This window comes from Eretmochelys imbricata, chromosome 4 (assembly GCF_965152235.1).
Source record: "Eretmochelys imbricata isolate rEreImb1 chromosome 4, rEreImb1.hap1, whole genome shotgun sequence".
Lineage (NCBI taxonomy): Eukaryota > Metazoa > Chordata > Testudines > Cheloniidae > Eretmochelys > Eretmochelys imbricata.
The window spans coordinates 62,422,414-62,442,875 of NC_135575.1; the positions used below are offsets into that span (position 1 = coordinate 62,422,414).

General features: G+C 39.2%; 1 protein-coding gene across 1 annotated transcript in view; it reads left to right on the forward strand.

Annotated features, from left to right (window-relative positions):
• FHDC1 (FH2 domain containing 1) overlaps nucleotides 1-20,462 on the forward strand; it is a 39,796-nt gene that overhangs the window by 15,090 nt on the left and 4,244 nt on the right. Inside the window, exons 4-10 of the mRNA XM_077816152.1 lie at nucleotides 7,688-7,773; nucleotides 7,860-7,960; nucleotides 11,929-11,999; nucleotides 12,086-12,193; nucleotides 13,225-13,295; nucleotides 15,984-16,101; nucleotides 18,427-18,591. Coding sequence (XP_077672278.1) covers nucleotides 7,688-7,773; nucleotides 7,860-7,960; nucleotides 11,929-11,999; nucleotides 12,086-12,193; nucleotides 13,225-13,295; nucleotides 15,984-16,101; nucleotides 18,427-18,591 — 720 coding nt within the window. The remainder of the gene's footprint in view (nucleotides 1-7,687; nucleotides 7,774-7,859; nucleotides 7,961-11,928; nucleotides 12,000-12,085; nucleotides 12,194-13,224; nucleotides 13,296-15,983; nucleotides 16,102-18,426; nucleotides 18,592-20,462) is intronic.

Below are 20,462 nucleotides of genomic sequence, written 5' to 3' on the forward strand. Positions count from 1 at the left end.
ATCCCTTGGTGCCTAGATTTATTTTGTACCAAATGAATGCTTATTTATTCCTTTTTTTTATCTGTTTCTCTTGTTAAATATAAATACCCTCCAGCCGGTCCCCTAAAGATTGATTCCCCCTCTACTGAGATGGAGGTCATCCAGATTTGCACAGCTCCCTCTCCTAAGAAGGTTGACTTATGTTCCACAAAATCAAAACCCTCTTCCTTTCAACCACTTATCTAGTCAGTGACACAGTTCCAGAATCTTCTGCTTTCTCTCTTCCTTTGCTTGTGGGACAGGAAAGATCACATTCCTCTCCTTCAGTACCCTTCTGTCTTCTCTGAAGTGGCCTGTAATCTCTGAGGTATCATCTGAAACAGTGTCACTAATACCAACATGCACCATGCCAGTGGATCTTTGCGCACTGACTTCAGAAACCTACCTAATCTTGCAGTCACAGCTTGGTTCCAAGAAGACAACACACCATCCTGTTTTCAGCCTGTCCCTTGCAGAACAGCTTAGAGTTCCTGATGTGGACCCAGGGTGCTTGTAAACCTCTTTGTGGGCACTCTTGATTTGTCTTGTGTGTTGGGTTGCGGAGCCATCCTCAGGTGGGTCCTGAACAGTCTTTTTTTTACCACCCAGTCACCTGGGACTTCAGAGATTTTTCTGCAGTTTCCATGATGCAATGATATAAACCTTGCACTGAAAATGCATTCCTTGTCACCGCTGTGAAGGGGGTAAGCTTTGAATTCTCGTGCTCTTTTCAGTTTGACCCTCAACCTTTATTCACACTACTGCTGGTAAATTGTAAACACTTGATTTATGCTGTAATCTTATCAGTGTCCTAGAAAGTGTTTGATAAATAGCCTGTTATCTCAGTGTTTCCCTACACACCAGCCTGACTTATGCTGCAAGTTTTATATCTTAACAATTTGTCCCTCCCCCCCCAACCTCCCACTGATGGTTATTCCACCTTTCTGTGCGGTCTTTTTTGAGATGGAACAACTTTTTAAACTTTTTAAAATAAGGCTAGATAATTAAAACAAAACAAAGAGTAAGGATTTATTTTGTTATCTTCAAAATGTTTTGTGCCTTCCGTACTCTAATTGTATTAGCTTTATTTACATGCATTAAAAGGGTGTTAACACTAAGAACATTTTAGTTGGTAACTGAGCTCTTAGAATTGTGTATAAATGGCACTTTTGTTCAATGTTGTTTTTTTGTGAAACTGGATACAGGCATTATTGAAATACTGGCACTGTTGTGAGGGATTTTGTCAAACAGAAATTGTTTGAACATTTTCAAATGTGTGATTTGCAAAATTGACAAAGTCAAGGTCAGACAAAGCTTCCAGCCTGTGAAATTTCTCAAATTTCTTGTTTTAAAACCACAAGCTTTTCTCTGTGGAGTACTGAGGATTTATTACCAGGGTTGCCAGCATCCACAGAAAATGGTCTCAAAGGCAGAAGTCTGGTGCAAAAAACAAGTGTAACGTTTTCTAGATAGTTTAAATAAATAAAAAAACTCACCACCAGCAAATCATTAGTTGCCAAGCACAGGTCTTCCTGGAATGATTCATTTACCACCATACCATCTCTCTCAGCACTGGAGAAGAAAGACCTGTCTGTATTTGTCACTTCCTCCTTCCCCAGTCCCACTCCTTGTCAGGTCAGTGTTCTGTGTATTTATGGAGGAAAAGTGCTGGTCTTCCATGCTACCAATCTCTGATACAAAAGAGCCTCCCCAACTCCCTCCCTTTTTTAAAAAAAAAGATTCCAGCTACAAAGCTGGGCCTATATCCCATTAAAATGGGTGACAGTTACTCTTCCTGGCATCCTGACCAAACCAGGGGGGAATCTTCTAGCTGCTTTTGATGCATACCAGTACACTGCTCCACAGGCCCAAATTGGTAAGGAGTAAGGAAGTTCACAGTACACAATTGTTAGCAGCCACCATGTCACATTCTTTTCTGTATGTATTGCAAGCACAGATTTTGGATAGTCTAACCTATTCATCAACTCACCACACACATGCTTGCCCAGGCTTATCAACACATCCTGTTAATCTTTCCTTACAATGCCTAAAAATCTGTTGTTTGATAGTTCTTTGTCTTAAAAACACTAATAATCTCTCGCTTAGATTACTGGAAAACTTCTCCCTGCTTGCTCAACTCCCTTTAAATATCTTCTCAATTTCTACATAAAATTCAGTCTCCTCTTCCTTTCCTTCAATGCTTTGTGTGACTCTGTCCCCCCTTTATATTTTTCATCTCCTCCTACATCCTTGTTTACCCCTTAAATCAACGGCAGTCTTCTTTTGACTGCACCCTTTGTCTCTTTTTCTTATCTCCTCACGATATTGCGTACGTAAGGGGAGGGGCATTTCACGTGTGGTGTCTCCATTCCTTGCACTTCAGATGCTTTCCCATGTGTCATTGTTTGATCTAGCCAGTAAGCACTGTGGGAACAGGGCCTCGTTTTTTAAAATGCCATGTATGTTCACAGTGATATGGAAACATGGAGAAATGGAGGAGACTTATCCTATTCATCTATCCCATTGTGTACTGCTGCCTCTTTTTGAGATGGAGTAATCTACTCAAATGAGTATCTGCATCCAAGAATGAGTTACAGTTTCAGTCAAGGACTCTGACTCTCATTCAGGAGCTTTGCATAGTTGTCCTGGTATTCATAAAATAAAATTCACTTTCTCGCTAGTGTACTGCGTGTTGCTGGTGGAAAGCTGTTTATAACTCATCTACTGGCTTTCCTGGCTCTAAAAAATAATTAAATATTGGCGATAGATATCTTCAGACCAAATGAGGTCAGATTTTTCTCCATTTCATAACAGACTTTAAAGTGAGGGTGAATTATATATGTAAGAGTGAATGTAAAATCTGTGTGTTCATGGCCATTGCAAACATATAATCCATCTAAAAAAGCAAATGAAAAATTAACAGCAGCTCAGTGTGAAACTCAAGAAATGAAAAATTGAGGATGAAGTTTAATTATGCTTCCTTGTTCACTATTTGTGGTGGTGGTGGTTTTTAATTTTAGCTCGTGTTCTCAAATCATTTGTGAACCTATTCAAAGTCCATTGATGTGTTAAGGATATGACAAATAGTGTGCCATGTTGCCAAAATTCATGATTTCATCATGGCTGTTATAATACTTGGGGTGTTAATTAGCGCCGCAGCTCCTGGAGTCATGTGACTATGGGAGCATTTTGACTTTCCTGTGAACAACTTTTCTAGCTCTCGTGGTTGCAGAGAGAAGCTTGAAAACATGATGCCTGTGGCATTTTTTTTCTGTTTCATTATTGGATGTCTGAAACTTTTTAAATTGGAAAATATGTAATAGCTATAGCAAAGAAATGTGTGTACAGGATAAAATTTTGTCTTAGATATTGCCGTAGATTTCCTCCAGATTGTTATAACCTTATGACCTAGTTAATACACTGCAAAACTTATATGTAATGTGGGGACCTAGTTATAACACACTAGATTATAAAGTGCAGAAAGGATCTTTTAGCTTCTCTGTGCTTTTGTCCTTACGTTTGTAAAATGGGTTACTAATATCTTCTGGCCGCACCACTGCCCACCTAGTGCTGGGGCTGGATGTGCTTCAGCTGCACCGCCCCCCCGGCACTCTGGGGCTGGGGGCGCTCTGCCATGCCGCTTGCTGGGTGTGCTGAGGCTGGGGGCATATGGGGGGGGCCAGTCACCACGGGGGTGTGTGCGTGCTCCAGGCTCTGGTGAGGAAGGGAGGAGGGGCCTCGGGCAGAGCGGGAGAGGTGGGGGCTAGCCTCCCCAACAGTACGTTCACCTGCTGCCATGGCTGATGTCAGCTATCTTGCTTCCTGGCTTTTGTGCATTTAAATTTTAAAGTTGCATTTACAGTCTTCTACATGTAATGTCCTGTCTCTTTTTGAAGAGGGGAAACGGCCTGAATGCTTAAGGTATGTCTACACAGCAAAGAAAAACCCATGACAGCCGACTTGGGCTCTGGCTGTGGGGATGTTTCATTGCTATGTAGACGTCCGGGTTCATCCCTACAGTCCAAGCCCCATGAGCCCAAGGGGTTTTTCTTTGCTGTGTAGGCATACCAGTCAATGTTTTTTGTGCAAACTTTGAAATAGATGGCTGAGTTCACAACTCTGTTTTGGTTTTTCTGGAGGGATAGGTCAGGATACCTGCAAAGACTACACAAGTTGTATGTAAGTAGTGTGAATGCAACTCAATTCCTCTCTAACCAGGATTCTCTTTCTTGGTATATCTTTGTTGTAACTGGAAAAATAGAAGCTTTATCACTTTTTGACAGAATTTGGGTTTTTCATAGGCATTTTCATTTTGAATCAACAGGTGGTGTTTCGGTTTTTTTTTTTTTTTTCCATTTTATTTCAATGTGAAATGTCATTTTGGCTTTTGGAAACTGAAAAGTTTTGGTTTTTAGTGTGTTGATTTTTGATTTCTCTCTCCCTCTTCTCCCCCCTCCCCTTTTTTTTTTCATGCCATCTCCACTCCTATTTCTTCTTCCAGCATAAAAATGGTGGTGGTGGGCGAGAGAGAGAAAGAAAACTTTCATTTTCCAAAAGTCAAAATGGTATCTTAAAGGAAAGAATTCATTTTGAAATGTAGGCTGGAAACAAAATAATTTTTGTTTTAAAATTCAAAAAATGTTGAAAGCAACATTGATCGCAGAAAATGCTGATAACAATTGCAGTTTCTGGTTAATTTTTTTGTGCAAAATATATTTTATCAGATCTGCTTTCATGTTAGGTAGAGCCTGCATTTCTGATATTTAAAATTCTGCTTCCTCTAATTTTTTAGCTCTTTATACTTTGCTGTATTTCTACACTATTACAAAAAAAAAAAAAAAAAAATCGTTTCAAGTCTGGTCTTCTGTGGCTTTGGTGGTGGACTTCCTGGGGGGTCTGGAATTGGTTTTTGGTGGCTTTTGTATCTTAAGTGAAGAGGCAAGGGTTAAATCTTCAACAAAGCAATCCTTTCTTTAGAATGTTCATTAGGCACTGGGAGTTCAGAAATATAAACACTCTGACTAAATATCTTTTTATCTCTCATTTTACTCTGCTTTCATTCTCTTGATTCCTGTGGTGTCATAACTTAATTAGTTCTCCTGTCATGTATAGCTGTCTTCACAAGGGAACTGTACTGAGGTGACAGGTGGGGAGGAGGAATCCTTCAGTGTATGTATTATACTGCGAGCGCTAGTGTCGACAAAGCACCAGCAGTTTCCGGTCTCTTTACCATTAAGTTAAGTTTAACCAGCTCTTCAGCAGGCTTAACACACAGTGGTGAAAAAGGGTCCAGCTGCAGAGCCTTGTCTGTCACTTGTGGGGTATCTTTTACAAAAAAAAGTCCATAACTTAGTTAAAGCTCTAGCGTCTTCCATGACAAACAAATCTTGAATGTTTACTGTGAAAACAAGCAGAATAACCCTGTCTGCCCACCCCCCCTTTTTTGTGGAGAGGTAGGATCCTTTGTCTTAATGTCATAAAAAAGAACAATGTCAGAAACCTTCAGATCTTTATAATACAGAATCTTTTAAAATTAAAAATAAGACTATTCTCTGTCCTTAAAAAAGAAAGAAAATAAAAGAACATTAATGTCTGAGGTGAATGTGTGTAATCCACATGTAGTTGTGCCAACCGTAGGCAAAAGCCATTTGAATGATTCATTTGGAGCCTGGATGTTCTGAGAGGCTTGTGATCCTGTGCTGAATCACAGCAGCCTATGAATGGCCGATGTCCGGATCAGCAGTGGGAATGGGAAGGAAAGACTGCTATGGTCTGAACAATCCCACCCCAGAACAGGTTGTGGTTCCTACAAAACTGAATGCTGGCCTTAGTGTCTACATGTGGTTGGCAGTGAGAGGAGGTGTGGTGTGGAGAAAGGAGAAGAGGATGGAGTTGTTTGTATGCAGGTATGTATGCGGGGTGTGAGAGAAATGTGAAGGTGAGCTACGAAGTTTGTGTGGGGGAAGATAGAGGAGGATGACTGGATGTGGGCATGAGTTTATGCATGATTTCTACATATTGTGAAACATTCTTATAACTTACTTGGACAAAATTGCAGTTGTGCTTCAACGAGGGTGTGTCAACTTATTTCTTCACTGTATGTGTGGGTGCTTGTACACAAACAAAATGTTTGTATCTATGGCTTCCTGAGTGTGTATGGGTATTGATGCAGCCATGATGAAAGAGGAGAGTACAGATGACAGACAAATGTGTATTGAGGAGTGGGGAGGTATCTGCTGCATTTTCTCATAATGTCTGTATTTGAGATAAGGAGGTTCTGGATATTTTTGTGGTGTGTGCACAGTGTCATGAGTGTCTGGCACATAAACTAGACGGCAGTATATTTTTAAGGCCCTGTTGTGCATCAGATATAACCATAAAAAGAAAAGGAGTACTTGTGGCACCTTAGAGACTAACACATTTATTTGAGCATAAGCTTTTGTGAGCTACAGCTCGCTTCATCGGATGCATGCTGTGGAAAATACAGTGGGGAGATTTATATACACAGAGAACATGAAACAATGGGTGTTATCATACACACTGTAAGGAGCCCTTACAGTGTGTATGATAACACCCATTGTTTCATGTTCTCTGTGTATATAAATCTCCCCACTGTATTTTCCACTGAATGCATCTGATGAAGTGAGCTGTAGCTCACGAAAGCTTATGCTCACATAAATGTGTTAGTCTCTAAGGTGCCACAAGTACTCCTTTTCTTTTTGCGAATATAGACTAACATGGCTGCTACTCTGAAACCAGATAATAACCATGTTAGGGAACCGTGGTTGTAATACTGTATCTTCTTCTTTTTTTTTTTTCTTCCCAAACCTGTATAGGTGACCAATCCTCATGGACGGCTAGCCTCACATAAGGTTCTAAACTTGAGCTTTTAAAAAAAATTGTTTCCTTTACATTTTAAATTATCTTTCCAGCCACATCCAAATACTTTAAAATGACTATCTGGATTTGGCTTCAATATTTCAAAATAAGATAAAACCTCCCACAAATTCACATTTAGATTGAGACCAAGAATATGAAGTCTCACCCCAAAAGAGAATTGTAGAGAAAGCAATGAGTGAAAGCATGTATGCGATGAAAATATATTGCAACTTAACTACACACTTTTATTACAATTGTAATATATTGCTAAATCATCTTAGTTCTGTAAGCACTGAACACTGTTAACTTTCAAGCATACATCCAGTATGCCAGACTTGTGATCACCTGAATAGTTGGCACCTGTCAGACAGGAAATTCACCTGCTTACAATGGAGAATCGCAAAATGAGCAATCAAAAATGAAAGAACCTAATTCTCATGGAAACTGGGGCACTATTCTCCCAAACATCATGATCACGTCTTTGTCTTTTTGTGTGTTCCGGCAAGATGGCGCACAGGACTAGTTATGGAGGTATGGGAGGCATATAATAATGACTTGCAGGTGTCCCCCTGTGCTGCCTTGCACATGTTGGGATTGAAGGAGGTACAATTGGTTTTCATTTTTCTGAAAGGGAACTCTGATTTCAAGACTCCCCTAAAGCAAGTCACTGAACTGATTAATTCTTTAAGTTAAATTTGCTTCTCTTCAGTAAAGGTGTATTCTTTTACTTTCATCTTTAATCTTGACTTTAGATTAAGTTGTTTTATTATTTTCTCTTTTTCTCTTCTAGGTAAAGAAATTAAAAGCCTTTGATGGAGATGTAGCAAAACTGTGTCAAGCTGATTACTTTATGTATTTACTAATCCAGGTGCCAAAGTAAGGAGGTACTAGGTTTATTCTATTCATGGCAAACTCTCTTTTTTTGGCTCCCTGTTTTAAAGCTAGGTTTATTTATGTTCCAGCTATTCTCTTCGGATTGAAGCTATGGTGCTAAAGAGAGAATTCACACCTTCTTGTACTTCTCTGCAGAAAGACATGGCAATTATAAGAACAGCTACGAAAGGTAATTAAACATGCTTTGACATGCATTACATTCTTGTTTTTGCAAGCAGATTAATCAATTTGCATTGTAGAGACTAGATCTTGAATTTCAGGTATCTAGTAGCTATTTAAAGGACGCTAACTAGCCTCTGACACATTCCATAAGGGTGTGTCTGTTGAATTTTTACTCTGCTCCCAGGGCCAAAGATCCCGAAGTTACTGCATCTCTTTCACATTCCTCTATGCCTGGTAAAGCTGTCTGTAAGATGGCAATATTGGTTGACTGAAATAATTATCCTAATGGATTCTCATGTAATCTCTTATAGATCCATTTCCTTCTGTTCTTCTGAACTCCCTATTTTCTAAACTTTACAGGCACCGGAGTGCTGGTGATATGTTGCTCCTTTGGTCCAGGAACTCAAATCCTAATTAAGTCCTGCCTTCTGCTTTCTCTCTCTAGTTCTCTGAAAACATCCACTCGATGTGCAGCGGCAGTCAAAAAAGCGAACAGAATGCTGGGAATAATTAAGAAAGGGATAGATAATAGGACAGAAAATATCATGTTGCCTCTATATAAATCCATGGTATGCCCACATCTTGAATACTGTGTGCAGATGTGGTCGCCACATCTCAAACAAGATATATTAGAATTGGAAAAGGTTCAGAAAAGGGCAACAAAGATTATTAGGTGTATGGAACGGCTTCCGTATGAGGAGAGATTAATAAGACTGGGACTTTTCAGCTTGGAAAAGAGACAGCTAAGGGGAGATATGATTGAGGTCTATAAAATCGTGACTGGTGTAGAGAAAGTAGATAAGGAAGTGTTGTTTACTACTTCTCATAACACAAGAACTAGGGGGTCACCAAATGAAATTAATAGGCAGCAGATTAAAAACAAATAAAAGGAAGTATTTCTTCACACAATGCACAGTCAACCTGTGGAACTCCTTGCCAGAGGATGTTGTGAAGGCCAAGACCATAACAGGGTTCAAAAAACCTAGATAAATTCATGGAGGATAGGTCCATCAATGGCTATTAGCCAGGGTGGGCAGGAATGGTGTCCCTAGCCTCTCTTTGCCAGAAGCTGGGAATGAGTGACAGGGGATGGATCATTTGATGATTACCTGTTCTGTTCATTCCCTCTGGGGCACCTGGCACTGCCCACTGTTGGAAGACAAGATACTGGGCTAGATAGACCTTTGGTCTGACCCAGTAGGGCCATTCTTAAGTTCTCTCTCTTAATCTAATGCAAAATAATTAACTTCTTAATTTTCTGGTTTTGCTCCTTCCTATGATTCTGACTTTCACCTAATCCCTGTGTTGCCCATTTACTCTGATCCTTAGTGTGGGAATACTGGTAAACACATTGAAAGCCACAGGAGCATTGCTCATATCTGCCCCAAGCAGTGTTAGACAACACAGTAGTCAAAGTGTCCAGCTGCAGGAGCCTTGTCTACACTAATGCTTCCAGTGGTAGAGCTGAATTGGTGGTATTCATAGAATATCAGGGTTGGAAGGGACCTCAGGAGGTCATCTAGTCCAACTCCCTGCTCAAAGCAGGACCAATCCCCAATTTTTTCCCCAGATCCCTAAATGGCCCCCTCAAGGATTGAACTCACAACCCTGGGTTTAGCAGACCAATGCTCAAACCACTGAGCTATCCCTCCCCCCTAGTAATGGCTGTAAATTTTTGGCAAAAAAGCCTGTTGTATCTTGCTAATGCTGAGAGTTTAACTGGGGACTTACAAGCAAGTCAATTGATAAAGGTCCATGTACACTGCAAAATTGAACTACCATATATATTCGTTCATAGGCCAAATATTTTTGGTAAAAAAGTGACGCATCAAAGAGCAGGGGTCGGCTTATAAATGGGTCTACACCAAAATTTGATGATTTTAAACTCTATGAAATCATTGAATTGAATATCTAATACATTGTCGTTTTGTTTACCTGGAGCGTTCCCGCAGCTCCCATTGGCTGGGAATGGCAAACAGCGGCCACAGGGAGCTGAGGGGCTCCATGCCTGCAGACGCAGCAGGTAAACAAAATGTCCCAACCCACCAGCGGCTTACCCTGATGGGCCGGGAGCCAAAGTTTGCCAACCCCTGAAATATAGGGTCGTCTTATGAAAGGGTCATACGGTTTTTACTATTTTTACCTATCCATCTTGGGGGTTGGCTTATAAACGAACGGGCTAATGAATGAGTATATACGGTATGTTGTAACTGTCACTTGACAGGGTAGCAACTGTAGTATAAATGGGCTCGTCCGGTGTGCCATCTTTGCAGGCTGACTTCTCTTCTTAGTTTATAGACTTTTATATCCACTTGCACATTCTTTTCTGCCTCTTGCTATAAAATGCTTCCTTGTATAAAGCTTTTTGTATCAAAACATTTTTAATTACCTTGTGTTCTGGCAGGCTGCTAACACCGAACAAAGTGGTTTGAGAGGTACCACTTCTGACTGCTTCCATAATGACAGATTAGCATGTTGGATTAAACCGTTAAAAACAGGATAATTTAAATAATGCTAATTTTGGAGCAATATAATGTCTTTTCTTAAAAAAAAAATTTTCACAGTGCAGTGATTGCAAGTGTGTTTATTTTAAGCCTTCTACAATTTAAGTGTTCCACAGTTTACTATGAATGGCTAGATATTCATCAAACCTTATAAAATAAAATTCTCTATAGTGTTTATTCCCATGCTGTGAATACCTTGCAAATTTGCAAAGATCTTTTACTCTACAGCAGTGGTTCTCAAAGCCAGTCAGCCGCTTGTTCAGGGAAAGCCCATGGCGAGTCGGACCAGTTTGTTTACCTGTCACGTCCGCAGGTTCGGCCGATCGCAGCTCCCGCTGGCCGCGGTTCGCCGCTCCAGGCCAATGGGGGTTGCGGGAAGGGCAGCCAGCACATCCCTTGGCCCGTGCCGCTTCCCACAGCCCCCATTGGCCTGGAGCAGCAAACCGCGACCGCTGGGAGCCACAATCGGCCGAACCTGCAGACGCGGCAGGTAAACAAACTGGTCCGGCTCGCCATGGGCTTTCCCTGAACAAGCGGCTGACTGGCTTTGAGAACCACTGCTCTACAGCATTTGTAGAATACTAATTTTATTAACTCTTCACAGCTCCATAGCTCTATTTCTCTTATTTCTAAGGTATTTCTCATGATAGTTTCTAAGCACATACTTGTATGTTAAGTTGAATCTTGTTGAAAATGTCCATGTATATTTTCATCTAAAGTACTGTTGTGTTTTGCGAAAGTAGAATATGTAGGAAATAAGCTTTTATTATAAGAGTTTTTATTAAGAAGTTTTATTTCATATTACTGTCTGTATGACGTTTTAATGTAGCCTTATATTCTATCTTTGGTGTCTCAGAGCTGTCTTTATTGTAACTCACTGTCTTTTAATTATGCAGAAAGTCTGCAGGGTGGGGGGAGGAGGGGTAAATAAGGAAAGTTGTACTTTCCGTACACCTTTTCAGACCCAACCAATTATTTTTATATACAAACTTTAGTAATCAAGGTCCCAATCCTGTCAGACATTGAACAGTTCCTGCAAGGTGCTAAGTACACTTGCTTCATTCTGAAGTTAGTGGGAGGTGAGGGTTGTTGGCAGCTCTTATGAGACACTCAGCGCTGGGCAGGATTAGACCCCAAATGTTTCATGAGCTACTGGTGGTTGCCTTGGAAACATTATACTAGCTGAGCTAAGGTCTGAACGTATACTTTGTGGTTTGCCAACTGTCAATGATATTCTGTCATTATGGAAGCAGTGACTTTGGATTATATAATGTCATTTTCTCCCATGACCTTTCAGTTAATTGTAGTTTCCTGTAAAAAATAAATTAAAAAAATAAAAAAATTCACACCTTTTTATGAGCTTGAGGATGAAATGGACTTTGGTAACTGACAATCTATGTATAATATACACACTACATATATTTCTAACAAACAGCCTCCAGACTGCAACTTTCTGTTTGTTTCTTTACAGAGTTAATGTCATGTGAGGAACTACATTCCATATTACACTTGGTCCTTCAGGCTGGGAATATTATGAATGCAGTAAGTGTGCATCAAAATGAAGAGGCCTGATTGACTATTGCAGTCCACTGATGTCACATGCCTTCTCTGTCTCTTTTCCTCTCTAGGGGGGTTATGCTGGCAATGCAGTTGGCTTTAAACTCTCGTCACTGCTCAAGCTGGCAGACACAAAAGCAAACAAACCTGGGATGAATCTGCTGCATTTTGTTGCTTTGGTATGTAAAAACTACCATCTTTGAGAATAACTGTTATAATCTAATTAGGGGAGGCACGGATGACTGATAGTTTGTTTTAGTTGAGTGGAAGAGATATGTGCCGTACAATAAGAGGGTAAACCTTAAGTCTCCGGTCCTTAACCGTTCCCTCTTTGCTTCCGCACATTCCGCTAGCTTACCTGTGTATGGTGATTCCCATCCACAGAAAACTGAACAAATATAAAGACTAATTAAATCTTCAGCAGAAACTTTCTGTTATTGTGTTTAAAAAAAAAAAAAAATTCTCCCATCTAGTTCTTCAAGTGTAACATCCCCTGACTATTCAAGTCCTGGGATACTTTGTTAAAGGAGCTGTCAATTTTGATAAAAACTTCTTCTTTCTATTAAAACTTCTGAGGAGAAATGATCTATTTCATTGTGCTGCTTGACTTGTTAGATTTTTTAAAGCTATCAAATCTTTTGCAGCTCCTTAGGGGTTTTTTGCCTTTTTTCCTTTTCCAATTGGAATGAATTTGAAATGCACCTGGGGTCACTGTCTTGACCAAATTTACCTTCCCTCCATGGAATGGAAAAGATTGAAATACTGCCACTTGTGATTTTTTTCATTGTCTGCGTGCAAACTGGTTTAACAGCTTTCACATCAGCAAGACACCTTCGGCTAACAACATAAGTGTTAGGTGATGTTTAGGCAGGAAATATTGCATTAGCCCAAACAATTGGCATTAGTCAATTGCCCTTACCTAAGATTCTCTCTTAATGCACATGGATTGTTTTCAGTGGAAGAAGGTACTATTATCTGTGTGCTGTGAAATGGAAATTGTTTAAACTCTCTCTAGGTCTGATCCTTGTCCACCTTTAAGTGAGGCTTTTTTCCAATAATTCACTCATTTGAACTGAATGAAAAATAGAACCTAGCAGCAGTGGCAATATAGAAACTAAATGCCTTTGCCAAAGCTTTAGAAACAGTCTTTACTTAGATTTTAGCAGGGTAATGGAATGTGAAAGGGACATTGTTTGTTTTTTAATTTTAGGAAGCACAAAAGAAAGATGTGGTTCTTCTAACCTTTTCAGAAAAATTACAGCACGTTCATGATGCAGCCAGGTAAGCAAAGAAAACTGAGAACTTGTTAGAAAGAGACATGAGTCTTCTTTTTGTGAAGCACAGAAGCACATTTACAAAGCTTTGGCATTAAAACTGAGATCTTTACAAGTGTTTACCATTGCTTTCAGGGCTTCATTTTCATTTGCAAACAGAAGTTTGCCTTCAGTGAGCTATAGCTCACGAAAGCTCATGCTCAAATAAATTGGTTAGTCTCTAAGGTGCCACAAGTACTCCTTTTCTTCTTCCTTCAGGTTTAGAGGTTTTTATTAATTGATTTTTATAGGGGTTTTTTGCCTTTGTCAATACAATGTTCAACTAGGTAAATGCATATATATTACTTTTAACAGATCAACCTTCAGGGCATGTTTTTAAAATAGTGTCATGTTACTGTTACTGCTGTTCTATAGAATAACTTCCAGATATCTGTTGGGTTGGTATAGTACCTTTCTTTCCAGATCTGGTACCACATACACTAATAAAGATTACTAGTGGCTCTCGCTTCCTCTACAGATTACATTTCCCCATTTTTGCAATACCCCCTCCCTTTTTGTCCTGGAGATCCTCCCTCCATAATACACACTCTACTGTAGGGTTTATGGGACATTCAAAATACTGGACCACCCCATTCTTGTAATATATGAACTTACTTTACAAACTTGAGTCCCCAAACTTGAGTTCTCTTAGGTGGTAGAGGGAAGGAAGATTATGCTTGTGAATGAACATGTTGTATTCATTCTGTGTATAGAAGAAAACTATAATACCTGGGGTTAAGTAAAGTTTTCAACCTGAGGCCTTGAATTGTATAATTCTACAGGTAACATTAATTCATACCTGGCTAAACTATATATGTACTTTTACGAGGCAGTGTATGATTTCGAGCATAGAACTGGAAGCTAGGAACCGCTGAGTTGTAATCCTGGCCATCATCTCTGTCTTCAACTTTGGGCTAAACTTCTTTCCACATCTGTAAAATAGAGAGAGTTCATATCTCATGGATATACTGAGTCTTAATTTAATGTCTGTAACGTACTTTGAGATCCCCTGAGGGAAGGTACTGCGAATCTGTTCATAATAGACCTGACTGGAAATTTCTGATGGAAACCTGCCTGGCTTCCTTCTGTCTTGCCGTTGACTCCTCGGCAACCTGCCTGGCAGACTGCTGAGGAGCCCAGGCTTCCCAGGGAGTAAGCAGACAACTTCCATTTTGGCTCACCCAAAATAGATTTTTTTTTCCCCCTGTCTTTTCCCTCCTGTGAAATATTTAGAATTTTTGACCTCCTTATCCCATTTGGGTGAAAGTTCCCCCCTCCCCAATACAAAATTTTTCATGGGAGGAAAGAGACTGTTTTTTGGCCAGGTCCAATTTGCAACATAACATTTGTCATTTAATCTGACTAAAACCAATGGTGAGACAAAAATGAAACAAACCAAAACACATTATAACCATTGGACATGAATAAGATCAAAAACTCGCTAGTACAAGCTGCTGATAAGCCCCCAAAATCTTCAAAAGCACACATTTGTTGTAGTGCCCTCTGTTAATTTAGTTCTCTTGCATTTTCTTACTGCTCTCTTTTGTAGGCCTGCAAAATGCAACCCGTGTCATCTACAGACTTTTTGATATGCTAAAGGTTCTGCAATGCACTGGGATGCAGATCTCTGAAGCATCTGTGATCTTCGCTGAAGCAGGGAGTGTAGTAGTGGAGAAGAAGGATACTGAGGAAAAATAGCCTACCTCATACCCATAGATATGTACACTCCCTGCTCTAGTGCTGATAATTATAGGTGCTGCTGCCATCATCACCAGCCCTGTGTACTCTGGGTAGCATTCATGGGGACTGCAGTTCACATACCTGTAAAAGAGCAGTGACAGCAATTAAAATCATGCTACTGGTGAAATGCACTCCAACCAGAATAAGTGTATGCAGTCAGTAATGTTGGGCCATCTGGGAGACATTACTAATGCTTCAGTTCCTAAGTGAGACTAAAATTCTGTGGTGGTATTGAACTCACTGTGTTGGGGTAATACCATCTCCCTGTAGGACTTACCCGGAAAGATCTATTGCTGAGGTGGTTGAGAGACTCAGTCGCTTGCTACTAATTTGCAAGTAGGGCTGCAAAAACTGTAGGAGCTGGGCCTTCAAACACAAAGGGGCTCAGATTCCATAAGAACAGGGCTATTTCTGTGAGTCTTAGGCCTGTTGCACTGCTCTGAATAGTGAGCAATGATGCCCCAGGAAGAATGCATGAAACCTGCAGAGGGGGAGATTCGTCTGTAACTTGCACTAGGCTGTGTACTGATCAGGAGTGTGTCTGTTTAGCAGCCACATCACATAAGTGGTGTGAAGGGGTGTGTTGCAACTATGCAGGTAATATGGTAGAAGGATGAAACATCATGGCTGCTGGGCTGAAGGGAACTTGTGGCTCTTTGAGCTGCCTGCATTGCTGTGACTTCCTGAAGGAGTATCCTGTAAGAAAGCTTAGGGAACCTTTCAACATTGCAAATAAGGAAAAATAAGCAGATTTTTCTGCTAACTCTTACCTTCTGCTCTGGGAAGGTTTACCAAGCAGGCAGGTCTTGTTTGATGTACAGGTGGTGTATTATGACAAATTTATGAAGCATCCAACACCTAACAATGGGCAACTCCTTTCTCTCAGTAAGTGCTCTCTGTATATGCTATTTTTTAGATTATCCATTGATAATATAGAAGCAGAACTTCATTCTCTATCTGCCAAGACAAGATCTCTTAAAAACAATATTCAGCAGGACCCAGGACTTTTTCACCAGATGGAAGGTTTTATCCAGGTTTGTAGAATATCCCTGGTAATGTGTTACTGTCACTTCAATGCAGCAGTGTTTCTCAGTTTAACATAATTTGCATGGATGTGTTAACAGGCAGTAGATTCACTTTAATATGTCTGTCTCATCATAAATCATCTGTTCAGAGCTGCTCACGCTGCACTACTGTGTTTGTCAAATATGAGTTTATAAAGGACTACGCTGTTTAGAGGAAAAAATATTGGATGTGTGTTGCCTTGAGGGCTAATCAGGCAAGCATGTTTAACTATCGTGAAATGGCTGATGAAGATCAGTGGTTAGAATATCAGATTATTTGCACTGTTCTACTGCTTTGTATTTAACACGCAGAAGCTAGATTCTTACCAACTTGTTATGCTGAAGCATGCCAGTTTTAGTTGAGATAACATTGAGCATTTCAAACTCTAGTTGTTGGGAGATTGAAGGGGTGTTTTTAGCAATTCGTATGTTTAACAGATTTGCTGTGGATTAACCCTTAACATATACTTTTAGTGTGAGCCCCACAATCGTTCTTGGGTGGTGGTTTTATTTGGTTTTCCCAGTAATTTTTTTTGTATGTAAATAAACAGAGTATTTAACTTTTGAAACAATCTTGACACATGTCGTGTAACACCTTTTAGCAGGTAATGATGAGTGGAAGAATCTATACTTGGGTTTCAATGAAGTGTAAGAGTGTGTCTGTCTTTTTTATATATATATTTTTTGTATAAATATCACAAATAAGAATACAGTATTTACCAAGAAACTTGTTAAGGCAGTTGTGATTTAAATTTACAGAAGCTGTTAATGGATTAGCCATTGCACTTTGTCAGGAACTGTGAAATTGATGGAGAAAAAGGGTGGGTTAAGAATGGAGTAGTTGCCCTCACTCTGAATTCTTAGCTTTTATCCACTGCATTAAGACTCCTTAATGTTGTGTTTTAACATGTTTTTTATTTTAATAGCTAGCTTTATGTACCATTAAAACCTTGCTTAGGACAAATTCCAAGTGGAATCTTTGAACCATTTTTCACTTTACAAATATATACTTTACATAATGCTTCCATTTTTGAAATTATGGGCAATAACTACACAGATAAGTCATCTTACATTATGTCATCCCTGTGAATAAGCTACTAATATATGTGGTAGAGCTAATTATCCATGCATGTCAGTTGTCCTGTTTATCTTAAATCCAGCTTTTGTTTGCTTTGGTGTGTGTGTGTGTGTGTGAAGACTGACAAGCAAAGATTTATTCCTACAGTAATTTTCCCCCACCCGAAGAAAAAAAAAAAAATCCCCACACCCTCTATATAAAGTCTTAGGCTCTTGATACAAACTGCTACTTTATACAGCAATTTTGTTTAGTAGGTTGTTTTTAATATTTCTGGCACTTTTTTCATCTTTTTGTTATACTTTTAAGACTGTTGTTCTTTCATCATCTAAATTAAACTAATAAAAGAGCTGATGACATTATTTGTATCTATTTACATATATACATTTAAGAGAAAAGAGGGAGGGTAAGATAATCCAGTTAATATTTTTTAGATCAATATTGTGGTATCCTAAGCTTGTTCATACACTAGTTTGCCTTTAGTGGTTGTTAGACTTAACTTTTATTTTGTCAATTCCTTGAAAAAATGGCTTGGATTTAAAATGTGTCTAAGTCCATTCCTGCTTTTCCTTAAATGCTTGGGTAAAACATTATATAGATTCTTATTTAGATTCTTACACTGATGCCCATCACTGTGGTATCTGAGCAACTTCCTCATAGAATCATAGAATATCAGGGTTTGAAGGGACATCAGGAGGTCATCTAGTCCAACCCCCTGCTCAAAGCAGGACCAATCCCCAGTTTTTGCCCCAGATCCCTAAATGGCCCCCTCGAAGATTGAACTCACAACCCTGGGTTTAGCAGGCCAATGCTCAAAGCACGGAGCTATCCCTCATGGAAGACCCTCAGACTTTGTGTATGTTTCAAAATGCTATAGTATTTAAATACAATCAAATCTAGTCAGAAATTTGGGGTGGGGGGAGATTAAAATTCAGAGTTAAAGTTTGAAACCCGTTGTTTTGCTTTTAATCCTTCGTCTAGTGACACATCTTGCTCGTGGAATTACTGTTTTGTTTTATCTTTTTTCTTTTTCTTTCTCACTTCACTGAAATGGCAACAAGTCTGCTTTTACACTGTAAGATGTTACTCTCAAAGTCCTGATTTATTGGACTCTGTGATAGCTGGTAGATGGGAATATAGATTTCATCAGCACCTACTATATCTATCAGGTGTATAAGTTCTTAATACGTCTAGCTTACAATGTATATGTTTTACTGCAGTTTGCTGTAAAAGAACTAAAAGAGCTAGAATACTGGAAACGAGAATTACAGGAGCAAGGAAATACACTTATTGACTTTTTCTGTGAAGACAAAGAAACCATGAAACTGGATGAGTGCTTTCAGATATTCAGGGACTTCTGCATAAAGTTCAACAAGGCTGTTAAGGTAAGGAGAATGAAAACACATTCTCTTTCAGTTAAAATAAATCTTTTATTCTTATGTGATCTAAGACTGCTAACATCCCCATAATATTTGACATATTTGTTTGAATTAATGTCATGTGGCAAATTGCCCATTTCTAGGGCTTTTGTTGCTCTAAGCAAACTGGAAAATAGCTACCTCTCCCAGGCTTGTAGCCAATCCAGTAATTAAGTCAAACGTTTTGCTGCCCCAAATATTTTGTTACCAACCAATTAGAGTATTTAGAGGCATGTTGGGCCAGTCATCTAAGTGTCATTGTAAGATAGCTTCCTCCCTCACCCTCTTTACAAGTCTGTAAAAATTCCCTGTCTCTGACTTGCATTCTTTCTCCCTCCAGAGGAAGGCATTAAGTGGTGTTTTTGGTACCATGAAGACTCTTTGTGGCCTTGTTGGGGGGAGATATGGAAAAGCAGACTAACAGATTTTATCTATTTCAAGACTTGTATTATAGGTGACCTCCAGTCCTGCCAGTGTGGTCATGGCAGCTGTGGTGTGAAAGCAGCCTCTGTAGCCTTTGCTCCACTTTTGTCATTGGCAGCTTTGCTTTTTTCCAGGGACAGCTTTGTGTACATAAATATGTTCTTTGTCTCATTTAATCCAATGCATCATGCCTCTTTTCCCCTACAGTGCTGTATAATGGTATAAACAGGCAACTTCCAATTAAGTAACCGTTTGACATTGGCATATTAAAAATCCACTAGAAAGTACTGTTGGATGGGACATGAAGATCTGAACAATACTCCTGGCTTATAAATACACATAAATAAAACAGATATACAATACCCAAGTTCATAACAAATAATTTAACCATCTGGAGTAGTCCCATTGCCTTCAGTGTGACTACTCACCTGCTTAAGTAGTCTGAATTGGGATTATATTGAACAAAACTAATTCAAAATGTATAATATCTCAGACCAATCCTTATTCTGTTTAGCCTGTACAGGGTACTTCAATATTAAAGGAATATCATCAACCTGAATTGCATTTCTGGCAACAACAAAAGCAAAAAAAAAGTTCTGCGTTCTGTTATAAGTGACCCTTAAGATAATTACATTGGAATAAGCTAGATAAAAATTTTTTGTTTGTTTACTTTGTGCATTTGACAGCAATTTGTAAAGTCTGACTTTTCCCCTTCTTCTGTTCTTCTAACTCATATATTCTGTCATTCTGTGTTGACAGCACAGTAGATAATTTTTTTTAGTCGTGTGAATATTGCTAGGCTCTGATGGATTAATAATGTAATAAAAATTCTGCCCTCCAGAAATGTGAACCCACCCTTTTGGCAAAGGCAAGCCACCCTTTGCATTTGGGATAGAGCTAGAGATTAGATGTCTTCTTTTGCAGTGACATCCATTGCAAATAATCCAGACTTTATCCCCAATCGTGAACAGAGAGCTTTCAAGATTGGGAAAGTCATAGAATAAACACAACTAGCCAGTTGTATACTAAAGAGATTTCTCTCTAGGGGTTTTTTTTGTTTTGTTTTTTTAAATTAAATAAATGAAATCCAACTTTAACTGGCACAGTCTCCTCTGGTATCAGCACCTTCAATCTAGCATTGTTTTCCAATTTTCTAGAAAGCTGTTTTATATAGAAAGTTAACTTTATAAAAGTGGTGACTTCTGGATGGATAGCAAATTTAAAAAGTAATTTATTACTTGCTGACAAGTTCTCACAAAATATCCAAATCCTTTTGACATTTTATCATATATAGTAGGGTTGACAAATTACACCAGGGAAATAAACTTCAGTTTGGAAGAGAGGGTCTGCAATCTCTGTGTGTAGCATGATAAAAGAATATTTTGTTTAAAAATACTGTTTTGTAGTACTCTACA